This window comes from Perna viridis, chromosome 5, assembly GCF_037379345.1.
Source record: "Perna viridis isolate PV_CMFRI_1.1 ecotype Kerala chromosome 5, ASM3737934v1, whole genome shotgun sequence".
In the NCBI taxonomy this organism is placed as follows: Eukaryota; Metazoa; Mollusca; class Bivalvia; order Mytilida; family Mytilidae; genus Perna; species Perna viridis.
The window spans coordinates 36,633,821-36,654,093 of NC_142449.1; the positions used below are offsets into that span (position 1 = coordinate 36,633,821).

The following is a 20,273-nucleotide window of genomic DNA, read 5'->3' on the forward strand; positions in this document are numbered from 1 at the left end:
CCAAAAAATGTACAGCATATATAGTAGATGTACGTATGTAAGGAGAAAATTTAATGCACATCGTGAGGCTCTGAGAAAACATCTATATGACCTGGTGTGATATCGGGGTTTTTACGTGTATTTTAAATAAAAAGAATAATTTTTCAAATGAAAAAAGGAAGGAAAAATGGTATTTTTCCTTAGGTTATTTTATAGACATTAAGGAATAATGCGATACATTAATATATTTCACAAATTGTCAAAGTGATTGCATGACATGATGCTATTTCCTTTCATTTAATTTGGTTTTGGTTTGTTTATTTTCGACCGATAATTCCCTTTTATGTTCTATTGATTTTAACTGGAAGCTATGCGTATTGATATCTTTCTTTTTTTTTTTTATAAGAAACCCTTTATAAAGTTGGCGTTTGAAATAACTGGATGTTAACTATAGATTCGCTTCTTGCTGTGTATGAGATATATATGTTTGTTTTAAAGAAATCTATAACTCCTAATTTTCCTTACGCATATGACCGGCAAAGTTATAACGAAAATATTTAAAAAAAATAATAATACAAAAATTTTAATAACTACATGAGAAACTTAAACATCTTCCCACTGCATCTATATGTAGATCATAATCGTAATTCAAATATTGATTAAAATTATGAAGATGACTTAGCGAAACCAAAACTTCGAGAATGTCAAGTCTTCACGGCAAGAGTCGCCTCCCGTGTACTTGACATTATGATCGACTAAATGAATGAAAACATTTTCATGCAAATTGAAATTATATCGTTGGAAATGACTAAGTCCAACGCAAGGACTTGCTCGAATAAACACAATCTACAAAACTGTAAATGCTTATATTTGTGAATAAAATTAAATGAATTGGTTGATCTCCCATGTATACGCATTTGCAAAATTCGAAGGTTAGTTCGCGAAAAGAAAACCGTCATAATGACAGGTGCTTTTACGGGTTTGTCCTTCTCTTATTCTACATTGAAGTTGATCGTAAATAAAACTACAACTAAAATTCTTCTTGTGCGTTCAAACCTGAAAGTTAAGACTCGAGAACTAAACTATTCAGACCCACAAAAATATTCTGATTGTGCATGAGCAAGGAGTTGAAGGCAATGAAGTAAATTTGCTATATGTAAATCCTTGTTGTGAGTTACCGCAAATAAATATTAGTACAATAAAAAAATTTGTAGATATATATGTGCCGAATATGGAAATGTTTTCTCACTTTGTCTATAATGATAATTGCATTTTACACATGAATTCAAAAGCCAATCATAAAAGATTGCAAAACAGCGATATGTATTAACATGGAAAACACAATACTGTGAATCTTCTTCGCAGGCCCTGAAAAAAATGTATAGCTTTATCAGGGTCCATGATTTATACAATTGCGATTAAACAATTGACAAAAGTACTCTATAGCTACTCTGAAAGTCGAGGAAGCTTCAAATGAAGCTTTAATATTCTATAGTTTTCTCAAACCTTGTTTTGAATCCTTTTCATAAAGGAAAATTCACTAATTTTCTTTTAACTGTAATACAATCGTTAAGATCAAATCACTCCAATCCCCCTTTTCCAAATAATAAATGCGTATTAAATATTTTTAAGTTTTAAATATCAAGCCAGTCCCTTCCTAAAATCAGACTGTTTATCATGAAAATTAAAAGTATTAATAAAATATACACGACTAGTGCTTGGTGTAGGAGTAAGCATGAAATGTCTAAGTTCAAGTTATGATACAAAACAAATACTTGAAAACAAAGTCCAGACTCCTGTACAAAACCCTTTTGTTTATTAAAAGACGGGTGCGACATGCATTTTAAATCTCAGGGGCGTTACGAGTTGTTTGTCAATGAAAAATCACGCTTTCAACCTTTTCTGCTAATTTACAGTAATTAAGAACAGACATGGAGGCTCTCATTTAACAAACAACTTCGTGAAAACAAACATTTCTTTAAAACCGATTGCTTCCTTTCTTATTGAAATGCAATTATGTTTACATGCGACCAGTTGTAAATGTGTAGTAGAAAATCTAGGCCACGTCATTCCATATAAGGAATGGCCTCATGAATAATTCATATAATTCTCCGTATAAGGAAGATGATAATGAAATATTGATTGTCTGATTAGCATAATAAATAATTTCCGCTTACGTAGCGTAAACATTGAATTCCCGAAGTCGAGGATCGCCATATAAGGTAGTCCCCGGAGATCTCCGTGATCCCGAACATTCATGACTTATTCTTCGTCAACCAATCAAATCATATTCCGGTATTTCGTCACACCGAGGATATTGTTGTGATGTAGTAATGAATGAAGTGACCTCAGAAAGCATGCTTTCATTTGTAGCGAACACGTTGTGTTGCGAAGTTGGAAATAATAATTTTAGAACTATGCCAAGAGTTGTGCCTGATCAAAGATCTTCATTCGAAAACGACGAACTATTTAGAAAATTAAGCAGAGAGTGTGAGGTTAGGAATTAATAGTGTTTCTTATGTCTTACCTGTGGAAGTTCATATAAGTTCATTCAATGTACCGTGTCGTACAGGGAATATGTTTTAGGATTATGTCTTATATTTCAGGTAAAATACACTGGATTTAGAGATCGACCTTCAGAGGAACGACAACTGCGATTTCAAACAGAGTGCCGAGAAGGGCATGCTGACATAGTAAGTCTTAGATATTTTTTCTCAACCTAGTGAACTTATATTACTAAGTATGTTTTCGTGAGTAATATTGCATGAATTTTCTTTTTCATGTAAAGTGGACAATCCCCCAATAAGTTAATTCAGACTTTATTCATTTAATACGACACCAATGTGTATAATATAGGTCATCTTTTGTTTTCATTTTCAGCAAATGCCCGAACTGATTACCAATATTTGGCCGGGATATAATATGTATAGTACAAAAATAGCAATTTGGGAAGCCCAGATTTAACCCTTTATTTACGCAAAACCACAAACATTTACGCGTGTTCAATAGTGTACTAGAAAATGTTGGGAAGTAAATTGTGTTCACTATTTCCTGCTTTAGACGCATAAAACTTCGTGATCAATATATGTTTGTAAAAGTTTATGAACAAAAAAAAGTACAAAACTATATATGTTTGTAAAAGTTTATGAACAAAAAAAAAGTACAAAACTAGAAACTAAAGTAAATTTCAAAATTACAATTTGAAGATTGCTACGAATTAGGATGGGCGAATGAAATACCAGAGACTTTAGTATTCCAAATGTATACCTTACTAGGAAGTCACATGCTGAAAACTATATATATACATGTATATGAAAAATATTTCATAAGAGAAAAGGCGAGGCTGTTAGTTTTTATATTGCTAGTGTTTTCACAAGATAAAGCTGCAAGTACATCGTATTTAGAAAAAAAATATTGAATCATATAAATTTGGAAAGATCTTCAACAATTGATCAAGTAGAAAGTATATCCTGTTTCCTATATCGTTCGTGTATATTGTCACGTGCTTTTCCATGTTAAAGGTGCACGTAGGAACCTTCAACTTTTTTACCCATTTCTATGAATATACATGTATATCAGTTTTTTTCGATCCAAAGATCGATGTACACAAAGTTCAGCAGAGCATATTTTTCAATTCTGAGTAGCCCAGGATGCATAGAAATAGTATCCATGGGTTGGCCTCGAGCCACGAGGTCTGACCCTTGTATTAAGATGAGTGCTTGCATTTCTCAATACTTTACGTTATTCACAAAACAAGACCAATTTCTAGTATGTATTTAGCCGTGAAAAGATATAATATTCTGCCTCCATAACAAACAGGTCGAGCGCACCCTTTTCGCGCAGTGTTGTCAAAACTCAATTTAGGACTGTTAATTCAACCAAATATTTCTTGACTTTTCAATTTTAAGAAAACATACATCAAGCTTGTGGCACAAACTCCACTTCTAAAATTTTGTTTTCATGATATAACATGGTCATTGCTTTGAAATTTTTCGGTTGGGCCCAATGTACATTTGTTTACGAAACAACAACTTATTAATTTGTTTGTGAAAGTGTTGCTTATAAAATTGGATTTCTTATTTCATTTGGGATGAAGGGGATTTCAGGATCCCAGAATAGACCTCCAGGTTTCTGTCTTTTGATTTATTCATAGTTTTCCTATGATATTAATATTTTTGTAATTTCCAGCCTTCTTATTGTGTTGAAAATATATGGCACAGTTAAATGTATTTATTAGGTATTCATAATTTCATTATGATATTTAATTCAAGTCTAATAATGTTTATTAAAAATCCCAAAAATTAAACTTCGGAGTGGTTGTTGAAATTTCATGTTTATTTTGGTATTTGGTCAGTAAGTTTAGTCAATCAAGTTTATCCTTTCTGAAAGGGAAGGATATATTAAAAAAAAATGTTGCTTTAAGAAAAGTGATCAAAAATAATATTTCATGTTTTTTCTTGCACTGAACAGTTAATAAATGAGGTTACTGTGCATACAATTTTTAAATATTATACTAAGAAAAAATATTTCCCTTTCTCTCCATCTCTGTCTGTCTTTCTGATTGTCTTTATTTTTTTTATTTTTATTAATTGAGTTCAGTTTTTTCCAGTTTATTGTTAATGCATGTTATGCCAAGTAAAATTAATTAGTAGGTTCTCATCCCCTCCCGCCCCTAAAAATTGACAAAAATAATAAAATGGAGGCAGGAATTTCAAAATGAGGATATTTTGTGCATCAGTTTCTAGTACATTGTATTGAGATACTATAATGCACAAATCTTTCATTTCATGGTGGCTAAAAAAATGTTTTTACTCCGAAACTGATGTGGCCATGGATTTATACTTCCAATGGCTAAAATTAGGCTAGCAAATATTTGGTAAGAAATTAGAAATAAAAAACAAAATCCTCATATTTTTGTGATGGTTGGATAAGAATCTACCATTTAAGTTTCTTGGCCTTTCAAAAGTTTCTGAATTACCCATCCTTTTACGTTGATTTGAATAGAATGAATGATAAATCATCAGGTTTATTCAAATATTTTATTCTTCTTTTAACCTTTAACCCTAAAAAACATTACTTTGTTTATTGTTACAAATAAAGAAACAAATTTCTTATTTTTCAGTCATTTGTAGCTACAGGAACAAATTTACCTCTTTTATTTTCATCGAATAGTTGGTCAGAACGAGAGGAAGACCACATAACAACAAGAGAGTTTGTAGATTTTGACAGGGAGCCTGGTAAAGTAAGTAATTTCATACTTTTAAGTGGCACTGAAGAATTATTTTTTTATTATGAAAATTATCGTAGAACTATACCACAGCTTTGCATGAAAGATATTCTAAATTTCTGCAAACTGAAGATGTTTTTGTATGAATAATATGAATGTGCATTGTTGTGATGAAATTTGACTTGGGATGGGTTGTGGAAATCCTTATTTAAGGACTGTTATGTCATTTTCATCTTGGATATTTGATACAAGTGTATAGTTCTTAGATAAGATGACTGATTTTCCTCAAAGTGCATCATTCTAAAATGTACTAGTTTACAAAGTCAAGTTTCTGTACATGTGGATTTCAAACCATTTATCATCTTTTTAAGATTTTTGTCAAAACTCTTATGAATCAGCATGTACCTTTAGTTTTTGTTTCAGGAATAAATATTTTAAAGGATTGTTCATAAGTACAATATGGAGGAGTTGAAAATGAAATACTGAAAAAATCCACATGCATCAAAACATATTTTTAAAGCTAGAAAAAAATGTTAAAAATCTAAAATTAATTGTTTTTGTAACTAATAGCCTTGAAAAAGACATTCTTCTGAACAACTTTATATGCCATATTTTAAATTCATAATTATAATATTACAAAAAAGGTATCAATAAATGTAATATATTTATGAGTCTTGTATATGATCTCTAAAGACAACAATATAGTATTGTTTCTTTACATAGCTAACAAGGAAACAACATATTGAAACAGGGGCTGAATAATTTCATAACAATTTGATATACATACAAGCTATCAAGAGGGATTTTACAGGATATCCTAAGTGTCCCATGTTAAAGCATGTTTAAACAAAATTTCTTGGTATAAGTAATTATAACAAGAACAATATAAAGTGGGTATTTGTTTCTTTTGCTTTTCGTTGATGTAGACATTCCTGCTCTTTACAAGTTTGTGCAGAAAAAAAATATTCTTTGCAACTTTTATTTATTCTGTTTATTACAAAGTATCCCTTCCATGTAAATCTTGTATGACTTATTTCTACATTATCCTCTTTTAATTATGACACACATTGTTTTATGTTTCAAATGAAATTCACATTTTAAAATTTCTTCATTCATGGTCCTCAGCTTTTAAGGAATATATTCATCATTATATAGTTTTTTTTGTTTTTTTGTTTTGTTTTTTTTTTGGGGTGTGTGTAAAAATTCCACCTGTGGTTGATCCTTGAATTTGTAAAATTAGGATTCAGAGGTCCATTTGATTGAAAGTCTTAACTTTGGTAATAAGTCCCTATTACAAAAAAGTTACAACTGATCTAAAGTTTTAAGTTTAGTCAAACAGACATGTCGGGTTCAAAGGAGGGGGATGGTTGACTGACAATTATGTTATCCCCTCTTCTACAGCATTTAGTGATTTTCAAGGATTTCATCTTAAGTATTCAGGAAGATGACGAGAGGTTCCAAATGTTACTGGCATCTTTGTTAAATGAGTAAATCATTCTAAAGGACAAGAGAGAATTTCGTTAATGCATACCAGTCATTATAAACAACTACAATCTATAATATATATCAGTATATGTGCAGACACTTCCTGAAGCAGACATTGCTTTTCAAAAATATTTAACAAGAGATTGGTGTTTCCATCTTGTGATTTATTTCCTTTTAATTAAAAATATATGTAGTCATTGTCATCATTCAGAATTGTGTAAATGACAGTGTGTGACAGCATGTTTACTGAGTGCCTTTCTTGACTCTTTTCCTTCCTCTCTGTGATGACATCACAACATAAGTATCGTTACTACGTAATATCGTTGTTGATGATGAGAGCATCATAATTACCTTCCATGGTTCTACAACGATATTGAAAAAACGATCAATACTACCGCAGCTTATGGAATTACGCCAAACCGCAAGACAATTTTAACCATAGAACATACTCTAGATGATTACATTATAGGTTTATTCAGTATCATTACTAGGTGCATTGCTTTATAGGGCAAATATTGAATAGGGATAACATATTGTAATTGACGTGATTATGTATCAAAGCTTGTTTCTTTTGGAAGACGTTTTTCAACATGTATTGCCTGATCATAAGGCAATTACTCACTTTATGTACAAATGTGTAAACGTAGATATGTGTTTTGAACAGTTTTATCTTCGTTTGTCAGATTTTAGCCTTAGGCAGGTAAAAACGACAGCAATTACATATATTTGTTGACAGTTAATGCAAATACATTACGTATGTAATACACTAATGCACAGTAAGGTAGAAAATAACACCTTTCCCAGTTCCTTGTTTTCAGATTATGATTTTATGTTGTTTGTTATTGGAAAATCCTTTTTATTTGTAAATATTTTTGAAATAGTAGGTGTTTATAAAGAAGTCATGGCATTATTGAGAATATGATAATGATCTCCATAAATATTACATGTTGTAGGATTGTGTATTGAATTGTTGTTTTATTTCATTTTTATTTTTTAAATCTATGCTTTGATTTCTTTTGATCATGAATAGGGATATTTTCTTTTGTTCTTTTCCTAATGGTTGATTTTTTGTGCTGATCCAGAAGTTTAAGGTTTATATTAAAGAGTGTATGGCTTATTTACCATAAGAATAATTTTTAAGTAAGATTAAAAGAAATAACTTTGAAATTTCTTATATCAATAGTATTTTTTCAATTAATTAACATTTCAAAATTTAAATCTCCCAAGTTAATTTAATCTTTTGCCTTCCCCGAAGTCAAATTGTTATGATGTGGGATTGTCCATAAAAGGGGAGACAAATCCAGCAAGATTTACAAACATAATCAGAAATGGGTTTGATTATGATCTGCATTTTTCTAGGGTAGTGTATTTGCAGTGATTAAGTTGATGTTAGTGGGTGTCCATATTATTATCTAAACTCCCTCAAAGTAGGAGATCATTCAAAAGAATATTTTATTTCACCTGTTAAAGGTATCATAAATATAAAATGTACACCTTTGAAATATGGAACAGAAATTCAGTGGGTTGTATCAATTATTGATTATGTAATTGCATTCATTAAGAAATTGATAGAAGTCAAGCTATTTAAACAATTTGGCACAACATAGTTCTTTTGTCTGAAGGTAGGGTTGGTCAGTGATATAACCCTTGATAACTCATCCATGAGTCACCTGGCCAGTGACCCATTTACCTACCAAAATATTGGAAAACCCCCACCCACTCAAATCATTTGGCTTCACTTCAGTTACCTATGTAAATATACATTTACTTGAATTTTCTTTGTCCCAGGTCAGTTTTGTCAGATTTTTGTGAATTGATAACATAAGCCACTATTTATAGCAACATGTATTGAACACATTCCAAGTCCAAATTTTAGTATTGATTTTTAAGGCCTATCGAGAGAATACATGTATTAAAGAGCTTTAAATCTCACTTTAATACAGATGGGTAAATTAGTAAAAATATGTTTTTGTGTTGAAGAAAATTGAAAAGATAAAAAAATCATATTATTGTGTCGTGATGTAAAATATTTTGAAAATAATTGATTTACATAAATGTATGATTTATAGACTGTTGATTTCATCTGTATTAAACACCTATACAAGTTCAAATGGGTGCATGTCATTAAGTTAAACAAAAAACACTTTATGAAAAAGCACTCATAAACAAGGAATGTAAAAGCTATTAAAACATTTGTAACACATTTAGTGTTATTAAGCCTCAAAGATTTGGGAATTAGTCATTATAGCATAGGATGGTCAATTGATTCAGTGCATAGTTCTTTAGCAAGTGCTCTCTGATTCTTATCTTTCTGAGGCAGTAACCATAAAAAGATATGTTTCTTGCACTTTTCAAAACATATAACTGGCTCTGGTTTAGAAAAAAAACATTTAGCAATTAAGTCAATGGAGAAGTTGAAGTGTAAATAAATTGTTTTGAACCTTTCTTAGTCAAGATTGACCTTTGCTTCAAAAAACAGTGGTAATAAGCAAAGTACTTAATTTTAAGACTTTAAATGAAAACGTCAGTGGATAGCATATTTTTGGTCACTTTTTGTCTTAGAATATTCTTTTTTAATTTCATTTATGAAAAGGACTCTGAAAAGAAGCAATCAGGTGAAAAAAAACTTCATTTCAATAGGGACGGAAACATTTTTTTGCTTGGCCTGAAAGTGGCTCCCAGTGCAGTCTAAGTTGTTTTTCGTAACATATGTAATCTTTATTCATTGTGTTTAGCTACGAACCCATAATTAACTTGCACATATTGATATTCCATTTTAATAATTTCTTTCTATATGTGATTGTAAACATGATATTTATACTGAGATTACCGTCATGCAAGAAAAGTAAAAGTTAACAGCAGATGCTTTCATAATGATATTACTTAATGCATTTGATATTACAATGTGTTTAGATCCATTGACCTGTTTAAGGTGTCACTTAGTTTGTTTGAAAAATTTACAGTAGTTTTGACTACGAAATGAGTGTTTTATACTTTTGCCTGAGGCTTTATTTTTCACTCCTATATCACACATTATATGAATGTGTATTAACCATTTAAGACCGATCTGTCTGTCTGAATAATTTATATCCAAGTTTTATTGAAGGTTGTTTACCGAAAGAGTTCATTTTTGAAAGAGGGGTATTTTATTATATTTGAGGTCCACAACCCCCCTTTTATGAGATACAAAAATGCAGTTTCTTTTCCAAGTTTGCGTTTTTTGTAAACGAATTTCAAGTAAATCAGAAAAGGAATGATTCAACAGTCACTAAGCACTGATGTGAGATTAATGGGGGATTTTTTACAGAAACTTTTAATCGTGTATAGGTTTCGTTGGTTCATTTGAATATGGTAATTATTTTTAAATAGCTGTTACAGATGCTGTTATTGAATACATGCAAATACCTCAATTTGTCACAATTTTTTAGAGGACATGCACTCTTGATTAGCATTATTATAGAAAAAAAAATCTCCATAATTGGTATCAGTAACTACACCTTAAGGGGTGATTAAAGGCTGGATCAGTTTTTTACTGCTTCAGATGGTAAAATAAGATGTTAAACTTCAACCCCAATTCTACCGTGAACAAATCTAATTTTTTTATTTACAATGTGTGATAATTCTTTTGATACCTATGTATTTTTTATGAACAATTTGAATGGAATATGAAGTTTTACGCTTGTTAAGTTAAATTTGAGTTGCACTTCTGTGTAAGTTATAAATAAGTTTCTAAATTTGCAATCTGCTTTCTCCAGATTTTTAATGGTTTATTTCAACTGCTAGTAGAGTAAAAAGCAGATGACACTTTTTATAATACTCTTTTCCCAGCTGCAGCAATGGATCAATAGCAAGGCTTAAAAATTGAATTGTACATGCAAACAATAGTTCGGTAGTTTTCAAACCCTAGCCATTATCACTAAAATTTCTATGGATATACTATGCATATTTCTGTGATGTAATGCACATATTTGCATCACTGCATTCTTGCATTGTGACATCAGAGAGTTTATGACACACTTCGTCTGTTACATCACAACAATGCAGGTATCTATATTTATTTTGTATTTTGTGTGGGTGGTCAGTAATTAAATGTGGAGACTTGCCAGAAATAATCTTCATAAAATGGTTTTATCTGCATTTCTGATGACACGTTTATTGATTGTTGCCAAATCTAACTACAATGTAGTCATTTTCAACAACAGTAATAGCAAAATAAATATTGAGTAGGAAGTGTGAGTTATAATAACGGATGATTTTTGGCATAGCAGAGAGAATATTTGGGAAGTTGTGAATGGCATACCATGTGAATTTGGAACCTTGATTCTGGTGCAGTTAGTAATTTGTGGTATACAAGTATCTAATTACTTATTATGCATCATTACTGCTTTTAATTAAATTTGGAGGATCCTTACAGTTATTTTTAGCATGCAATATTAGAAACATGTGAAAGAAACTTTTTTAAGCAATAAACTGTGTAGAAAAAGGGGGGTGGGGTTGTTTTTTTTTTTTACTCATACATGTATTCGTTTCTACTGTGTTTGCAAAAACTTGCTGATAGAAAACATCAAAACATTCAATATTTTTACAATGAAAATATTTGAACTATCAGTAGTTTCCAATACATTTGACGGGTGTCCTTTCTGAAACAGGATGTGTTTCTTATTTTAGAATAAATGTAATTTCTTTGTAAAAAGTGTTTGTAGACTTACGGTAAACATACTAATTTCCCCAGTGTACTTATTTTCGCTATTTTCACGATGGACAGAAAACAGTGTAAAATAGTACACATGAAATTGATTTTAACACTTTATAACGCTAATCATTTTTTGGAAACTGCAAATATTGATAACCACAAATATGTTCACTTGACAGATACTGCGAAAATTAAATTTCTTTACAGTGTCTCCCAGTCTGCAATTTCCAATGTTTCATATTTGAAGAAAAATGTACATATTCCTCTTGGGTTGCTAGTTTATTACTCACTTTCTCAAAAAGGAACTCCTTTACCTTTAATGGAAGGTCTTTATTTTCACATTTTCTATAATCAATGAAAAGTCAGGTTCCTACAACTAAATCAGTCAGGTTAAAGACTTTAATGTTTAATCTTTATCCTTTGAATGCCATTACTAGTAACTTTTGACCTCATGAATTTTAACCCTTTATTAATACCAATTTTTGCTCTATTTTCAGGTCCATCTAAAGTCACAGTTCATCATGAATGGTGTATGTGTAGTATTCAGAGGCTCTATAGATTTAAACAGATTAGACGGGGTTGGATGTTTAGAGTTTGACTCAGAAAGAGCCGAGGTAAATATTTGCTCTGAAAAGTTATAATTACAGTGAAACCAGTGTAAACTGAACCCTGAATAAACCAGTAACCTGTCTTAACCAGACACTTTTAAAGTCCCCTTGTATCAATTTAAATGTATTTATAACCTTGTTTAACTGAACCAATTCTCAAGTCCAAAGGGATTTCGGTTTAGTTTGCAAGAATACAATTTTCATAAAGAAATCTTGTAAAGGTATATTTTTGCTTTTATGAAACCTTGTTTAATACTTTTGCAAAAAAAAAGAAAAAAAACAATCTAATATTTATTTATTTTCTTTTTTGTGATAGAAAAATGTGGGTTTTGCAAAGATGGTTAACATATCCTTTTCATTAAAGTTGATTAGCTTTTGGTTTTTCTCAGAGCAGTACTGATTCATGGTAGATTTCACCTTGTATTTTGTTACCCGTTCATTCTTTGTGAGGCCGAAAGGCATGGTCACTTTAAATTGTACAATTGATGTTTGTATTGCATCAATAAATCATTCTTATCATGCTATCACTCAAATTTTTAAAATCTTAGTAGCTTTAAGAGCTGACAAGATATTTGCAATGTTTTGAATTCATAGAAATTTAATGACTATTGCTAATCACATTTTATTGACCAATTGGAAACAATTCAACATCGTGACCAATCCTCCATAATGCCCTTTTCAAGGTCAAGCTAGCTAGTGACCATTTTAAATTTATGCAATACTTTATTTTACGCAAATGCTCGAAGCATGACTCTCTCTCCATTGTTCCTTCCACCTGCTCTGGATATGTTTTTCCGAGTCTTTTGTACTCTCGATACTCATTGCAAATAAATATTTGAATATCAAACTTCTGAAAGTTTATTATGAAGGAATAATAATAGTTAATCAGTTATTTGTCTCCATCATGAGTAGGAAATGAATATTTATATTAAAAATTAGATGGACAAATTATAATATCAGCTTTATATTAAGAAATCTCCCTTGGGACACAACATTCAAATAAATTGTTGGATAATGCTAAACCCTGTACATAGAGATGAAATCATGAATAATTTTTCCAACTTCAAAAGTTTCATTTTGATTAAAATTGATGCTAGATTCAAAATCAGGAAAATGGAGTTTTGAAAACAATGGGTTTGCTTCCTTTAGTGTTACCACAGAGCATATGGACTTAAAAATAATAAACAGCAAAAGGTCATGGCTTGTTTGCAGTTGTATCATGATTCACTGAAATTAAAACTGCAATTCTGGTGCATTTTGGTTTCTAAATGACTATGTTGGGAATAATTTCTACAGACAATTATTACATTGCACCAGAATTTGTAATGTTGCTTAATTAAAGACCAAGGTGGCAATACAATTGAATAAAAGGAAGAGATTATGACAGTTTTTGTGCTGTTTGGTGTTGTTACAAACAAAGAGAATTGTCATAGTTTGCATATGGGAAGGAAAATTTGGTTGATATTAATACTTAAGGTTGTTAAGGGGACTGTTTAATAAGAAGTGATTTATGGAGTCTGTGACTTTTCTGCTTCAGAATATCTCATGTTTTCTCTGTGTTAGATTTGTAGGTGTCTTAACATGGAATATGCATTGTCTTTAATCATGCTTCAGGAAACTTGAGATGATTTAATAAAGTTTGACATTTTGATGAGCCAAAATATCCTTTTTTTTTGTTTTAACATCTGCAGCAAAATTTTAAAATTCCATTTTTCAGTCTTTGCTCCAACAAAGCCCTGGATAAAGTTAGGAGTTTAAGGCCATTTCAGAAGTGTCTCATTTGACAAGAGTTATTAGAACTCTTTACATAATGTTTGAGGCCTATTTTCTATCTCAAAACTCATGCCATATGCTGATTTCTGTCAACTTGCTTCCATTATCATTCATTGTGGTTTCTAGACCCATTATGTAACTTCTAAGTAATCAAGACATTGCATTTGAAGATGGGTCATATGAGTAAGCCATAGCAGACTCTTCTTGAACGGGCTGCTATTTCGCGCAAGCTGCAGATAACCACAACTTCTTTTGGCTCCATCTGCTCCAGACCATATTCTTTCTCTATCTGTAGATCTATAACAATGAAAACAAAGGCAAGTGATGCAGATTGCAAACCTGAAAACTACAGTGATCAATTCTGAACATATCACATGTGTTCTCTAAATCATCAGCTTGCATCAGTTTCATTATGTCAAATGTTTCATAATTCTAGATGCAGCATCTGAGAAAAATAAACGTCTATGGGACAATGAGAACAAAAAGACAAAGAAAAAATCAATATCTGTTTAGATTGTCAGCTGTTTGAAGCCTATTCTCCCATTTTTATTGCATAGTATCCTATAATAAATGGGACAAACTAGCATATGCACTATGGATGCAGAGAGCTTGTGGGGGTAACAGAAAAGACAAAAAATGCCCTTCAACCAATTAAATTTTCATTTTGTTTGATGTCTTTGAATTAGCAGCACAATCTATACTAGCAGCTGACTGAATTTTTAACATCCTCTAATTCCCATGTTCCATGATAGCCATACTAATGCAGCTTAAACTGCATATGCCGCAATCACACTTTGGTTGCAGATGCTGCATATTAGGGGTGTCCTGCACAAGTCCTGCAAGTGTTTAGCATAATGAGATAATAACATAGCTTTCAAAGCTTCCAGGTGATGGATAGGTTATGTAAAAATCTCAAGATGCGGCATCTGAATCCTTTATAATTTCAACAATCTGTCTTGTTATTAAACTCAAAATAAATATGTGTTCAGTTAAAATACCCTCAAGAAAATCACTGGCAAATTATTTTATTGCATAATAGATGATCATGGCACTTGGTTTATTAAAATACAGCCATGTCAGGTCATATTTATCCCAAATAGCTTTGATAGTTAAATAGAGGTTAGGATAACAACTGCTTTCAACTAATTTGTCAAGTTCAATTGACAATCTAATTTGATTACCTCCCTTTTTTTCCAGGTTGAAGATGCAATGCTCAGAGAACAAGTTGAACAATATAACAGACGAATACGAGATTTTGAAATACGACAACAACAATATAGAAACCAACAAGATAGACAAGCCGAACAAGAAGCAGAGGTAGTTGAAGCATTGTTGTGCTTTTCCGAGGAACGGAAGTCGTAGCATTGTTTGTATACAATGTTGTTCGTGATTGGTGTATGTGATCTTAATTTGCTCACTTGCATGAAATACTTGCTTCATGCTATAAATGTCTTTATATATCAATATTATTGTATTCATTTGTACATGTAATTATTCTCTTTATAATTCTTTTGTAATTGGTCTACTAGTCTATTTTTGACATTGTTTGAAATCATTTTACAAAACACTTTTGTTATGAATCTTTACTCTGTTGCTAGAGGATAACTTTTAAGAATTCTAATTTCAATTTTGATAACATCAAGAAATGTGATACACTTATTTCAGAAATGAAAAGAGTCATCAGTTTAAAAAATATAGTTTTAAACAAGAAAAATGCTTCAATCAGACAAGATTGCAATAGTATATGAAATATTGAGTACATCTAAAAAAAACAAAAAAAACATGATATTTGTTTATAAAAATCTCAATATCGACTAGAAGTTTGTAATAGAGTTTTGCATTTGATTAATATAATTATTTAATACATAAATAAAAAAAATATTTAATGAATTTTTCTCTTTCAATTAAGATCAAATAAATGCTTTTTTTGTTGTTGTTTTATACATATTTTATATTGTAACTCTCTTCCTTTAAGCCTCTTTTTGTTGTTCTAGTTGACTGCTTTACCAGATTTTATTATTGTTTGTAGCTCTGATTTCTATTTTCAATGTTTTTCATGTCAATCTCTCTAATGTTATGCATGTTTTAAGATTTAAGACATCAATATATATGTACAGAATCTTAGCTGTTACTTTAAAGTTCATTGCCTTAGCGGACATATGTTCATTATTTTTCATTCACAACGATATTGTTTTGTTATATATTTGTTGGTAAGATATTGTGTTCCTCTAGTCAAATTTATATATTTATATTTTGTATATAGAAATCACACATTTTTGCCTTGCAGCTGTCATTCATCTCTGATAAAAGTTTGTTTCGCATTTGTACATAGACAAAATCATGTATGTTTGTTGGATAATGGGAATATTAAAGAAGAAATATTTATTCTTATCCTTATCCTGTCAAGTTTTTGCAAACATGCAGAATCATCCTTTAAACCAACAACTCAAAGATATCGCTCCATTCTTCAAATGAATCATATTCAGCTATGCATGATATTTTAAAAATGATTCTATTAATTCTTTATAGTTTAACAGTTTGTAATCTCCCATAAAAGAGCTATTTGTATGCACATCTCTTACAAAGTGTGCTTGCACAAAATTTTGCATCAAAAACACATTGTTTTGTCTTAGAAAGTTCCTGCTAGAAAAAATCAATAATTCCATCATAATGATTTAGAGTTATCTCCCATTATAATGTTTATATTTCCCATATCATAGTGTTATTCTGTTTTGTTTTTTTTTTAATTTCATATTCTATAAAATGACAAATGGTTGTACAGAAATCTTGTTTAATGTTAAATAAAAAAACTGTTGAATTCATTATACTTTTCTTTGTTTTATTTAGTTTTTCCCTCAGTTTTGCATGCATGTTTTATTATTTTTTTTCAGTAGCTATTGCTGTTCTTTGTTAGGACTTGCATGTCTTTTGTTGTGTGCTAAGGCAGGCTGGCACATGACTACTTATTGTCTTCTACCACCTGCAGTTGAAAGTAGGAAAACTATTTATTATTTAATATTATTTCTTATTCTGGTTTTTATTGCCTGATTCATTCAAATGCCAATTTTGTACATTAAGTTTGTAAATAGGTGTCACACTAGACGAACAATTGCATTTTTACTATTCTTAAATCATAAAAAGTTGGTTATTAAATTTTGAGTAGGGCTATTAGAACATAAAAAGTAATAACATTTCATTTTTAATATTCCATTGTTATATCATTCATAATTTATTTCTATAAATTCATTTTCAAAACCATGACCACCTGTGTATTGAGCTTTATAAAACACTACTGTATAATATACAGCAAACTTGCACTTTCAAGAATTTAAGTTGAATTATCCCCCTTTATTTTATGAAAGGTCTTTTCTAATTTACAAAGCAATGTAATCAATTATGTTTCCATAACTTTTCCACTTTATTCTGAATGGAACTCCTTTCTGCATTCAGTTCAACACTATGAGAAGTACAAATTATTTATTTTCTGCATATTTCACATATCTAGTCTCCTTCTGAACAACTATAGTTATTCAGATTAGTACACATATTGAACTGTTTAAGTCAAATGCATTTAAGAAGCGTTAAAACTCGTATTATTTCAAAAAGGGATGATACTAATGTAAAGGATATGTTGGTTTTCACATTAAACCTCTTATATAATATGCTAATACTTTGCGGTAAAGATTCCTTTGAATGTTTGTGTATGCTTTGACTAGACTTTCACAGGGTGATCTTTTAATGTTTGTGGGTACTTTGATAGCTACGCGTCTCCTAGAATTCTGTTAATCATAAGGACAAAGTAAGGAAATCAACGAGCCATTTGGTTTGATGAAGATGTTAACCGATTTTTTTTACCTTTGTTTGAGGAACTGATATTTCCTTGACTGACACTAACATATGTAATGTTTGCATTTATTACGTGGTTGTCGGAAAAAGTTATAAGTTGAACAAAGTGGATACAGTTTTTGTCATTTTATCCTGTCCGAAAAGTTGTGAATTTCATACAATCTCTGTGAAGTAAGAATACATCCCCATTTGAATCTATCACATTTTTCTCTTTTTTTTTTCTCGTAGAAATGATTCAATTCAAACTGACCAAAGATTTCCGTGAAAGAAACTTTATTCGCTCTTTACGTGAAAAATTTTTGTTGTCAGACCCATTATTAAGGATCTTCCCATAATTGTGATGTAACTCTTAGGAGCATGAATCAATTTCCCCCAACGGACAAGACGTTAAAATTTATTAATAGGACGACCTTCTTAATAATAAGTCACACTGATGTGCGTTTTAACTTCAAAGAGTTTTTTTTATAAACGACCATTGAAATTTGTGAAATAGCTCTATTTCAATAGATTGATTTTATGTTTTTTGTGTTAACGAATTGTTCGACAAAACGATGACATCTGTATGATATAAAACCTGTAATTCACACTGAGATGTTTTTTCTTCCAGCTTTTTATAGATAAAAACATCTTTCCTAAAGATTTTTCTTAATCGTGTGCTCCAAAATACGTGCATGCATGTCCATACGATAGGAATTTTGAAATAGATTTTAGTAGATATTTTTGAAGTTACGAATCAAAATTTTATTTTCGTAAGTCGTTTGAGTAGATCGACTGTTTTGGAAGATTTTACTTTAGATACATGGAATAGCTATTAGTTCAAATCGGAGTCAAGAATAAATGACAAGATGTATCCTTAGTGTTTCTGATCATTCAAAATTAAAACTTCCACGTTGTAAGGATTTTTCATAGTACTGCCCATATCAACGACGGGCTCCCAGAATGCAATGCGATATAAAGTTAAGTCTACATTCATGGAAAAATTGAGCATTTTGATCTTAGCTCAGGAATGTATAGGGTGGGCTTAAATTATATTTTTGTTTTCTTTGATTTATTGACTCCGGAATTTCAGATGAAACACTAGACGGGGAATATTTCTACATCAATATACTGTCCTTTTCCAAATGATGATAGTCATATTAAATTTATATTGTATGGTACAATGAGACCATACTAGTCAAGACCTGTACTTTGTGCATATGCTATATCAATTTTTGTTTGATCAAAAATTAATGTACATGGCTTATTTCCCAACACAGGTGAGTTCATCCACACAAACCAGAGGTGCCAAAACCATCCCGGACCCTCCAGTCAGAAAGTAAGAAACTGTATGTCTGCTTATAATGTACTGTAATGTAGTAGCGATTTATCACTGCTGACAAAGGAACTAGTAACGTTACGTTGCCGAAATTTTTATGAGCAATTGTAAATAGCTCAAATATAAGCAGATACATACAAAATCGGTGTTTTTTCCTTAAGTTACCCATTTGAGTTTGTTTGGTAGTAAAGTATACATACATAGCATTATTTTTTAATCTTTGTTAGAAAAAAAGTTTTATCTGCATCACAGCCGAAGTATATTTCAAGTCAGTAATAAAAAGAAATCACAATAATAAAAAATCAAAATCCTCTATAATACTTCATTAAAATGCGTTTTCCATACTTAAGAATTAACCGGACATAAATATAACATTATAAAATTTATTCAAGTCTGATTTGGATTATCAAGTCCCTTGCTTATATTTGTCTTTAGCAGTGATTATGTGTAACGTTACCAGCATTGCTAAATATACAATACACAAAGCGCTACATTACAGGGCATCGTTTATTTGTAGTAACTTTGGTTTGTGGGCATGAACTCGTTGTGTTACATTGCTTTTATATGTCATATTGTACGCATTCAATGAGTTTTTACATTCCTTTGAGGGAGTTTTTTTTAATTATACGTTTAGTGTCCTGTCGGCGTGTACGTTACAGTTTACATAAGAGAATTAATAGTATATTTGCATTACTGATAGGTCAGGTTTTTTGCATCCAGTTCTGAAATTGAAATGTTCTTTTATTTTGAATATTTAGTATGAATGATTAAAAGGTTTGCTCTTTTCATTTTTTCAACCATTTCATATCCATTTTATCAAACCATTAAAGATAAAATTATCGAGACAATTATGCGTATATAACAGTTGTAATACGTGTGGATTCTTAGCAATAAGAAAAATTGAGAACTTCGATAACCATCTGATACAAATTGTCAGTTTGGAAAAACATGAAAATTAAAGTGTTCTTCAAACAAGAAATCTTCAGATAAGCCAAAGTTAAAGAAATATGAAAGATTGCATAGTGTTGACGTTGAAGTTGTTTTGCTTGCTACCATCTGTTAGTGCCCTTATTTTTTTCATAAGAGCAGGTAAAACTTTCTAGTTCATTTGTAGGTTGGACCACACTATCATAGCTCAATTTTCTGTTGACAATGAAAAATGTAAATATTGGGTTACTAAACTGGTTGTTTGACAATGCTACTTCTTCATTCTTCTACCAGCATGATATTTGAATGTCATGAACCGTGCGGTAGAATCATATGTGTTGACAAAAAGAATAATTATCAATCCATTATCTTCAATGAAACAATGTTGTAGCAAATATGGTATTACTAGTTATTTCCGTT

At 30.7% G+C, this 20,273-nt stretch overlaps 1 protein-coding gene across 3 annotated transcripts in view; it reads left to right on the top strand.

Annotated features, from left to right (window-relative positions):
* Positions 1-2,279: 2,279 nt before the first annotated feature.
* The window catches only part of LOC148617290 (core-binding factor subunit beta-like), a 34,186-nt gene continuing 16,192 nt past the window's right edge, over positions 2,280-20,273 (top strand). The window contains exons 1-6 of one of the 3 annotated variants that reach the window (XM_088584889.1): positions 2,280-2,474; positions 2,586-2,672; positions 5,102-5,221; positions 11,882-11,998; positions 14,963-15,082; positions 18,868-18,926. In XM_088584889.1, coding sequence (XP_088441015.1) covers positions 2,313-2,474; positions 2,586-2,672; positions 5,102-5,221; positions 11,882-11,998; positions 14,963-15,082; positions 18,868-18,926 — 665 coding nt within the window. In that variant the 5' untranslated portion in view covers positions 2,280-2,312. Of the gene's footprint in view, positions 2,475-2,585; positions 2,673-5,101; positions 5,222-11,881; positions 11,999-14,962; positions 15,161-18,867; positions 18,927-20,273 lie in introns of all 3 variants that reach the window. The other 2 variants (XM_088584890.1, XM_088584891.1) reach the window with 2 other exon arrangements.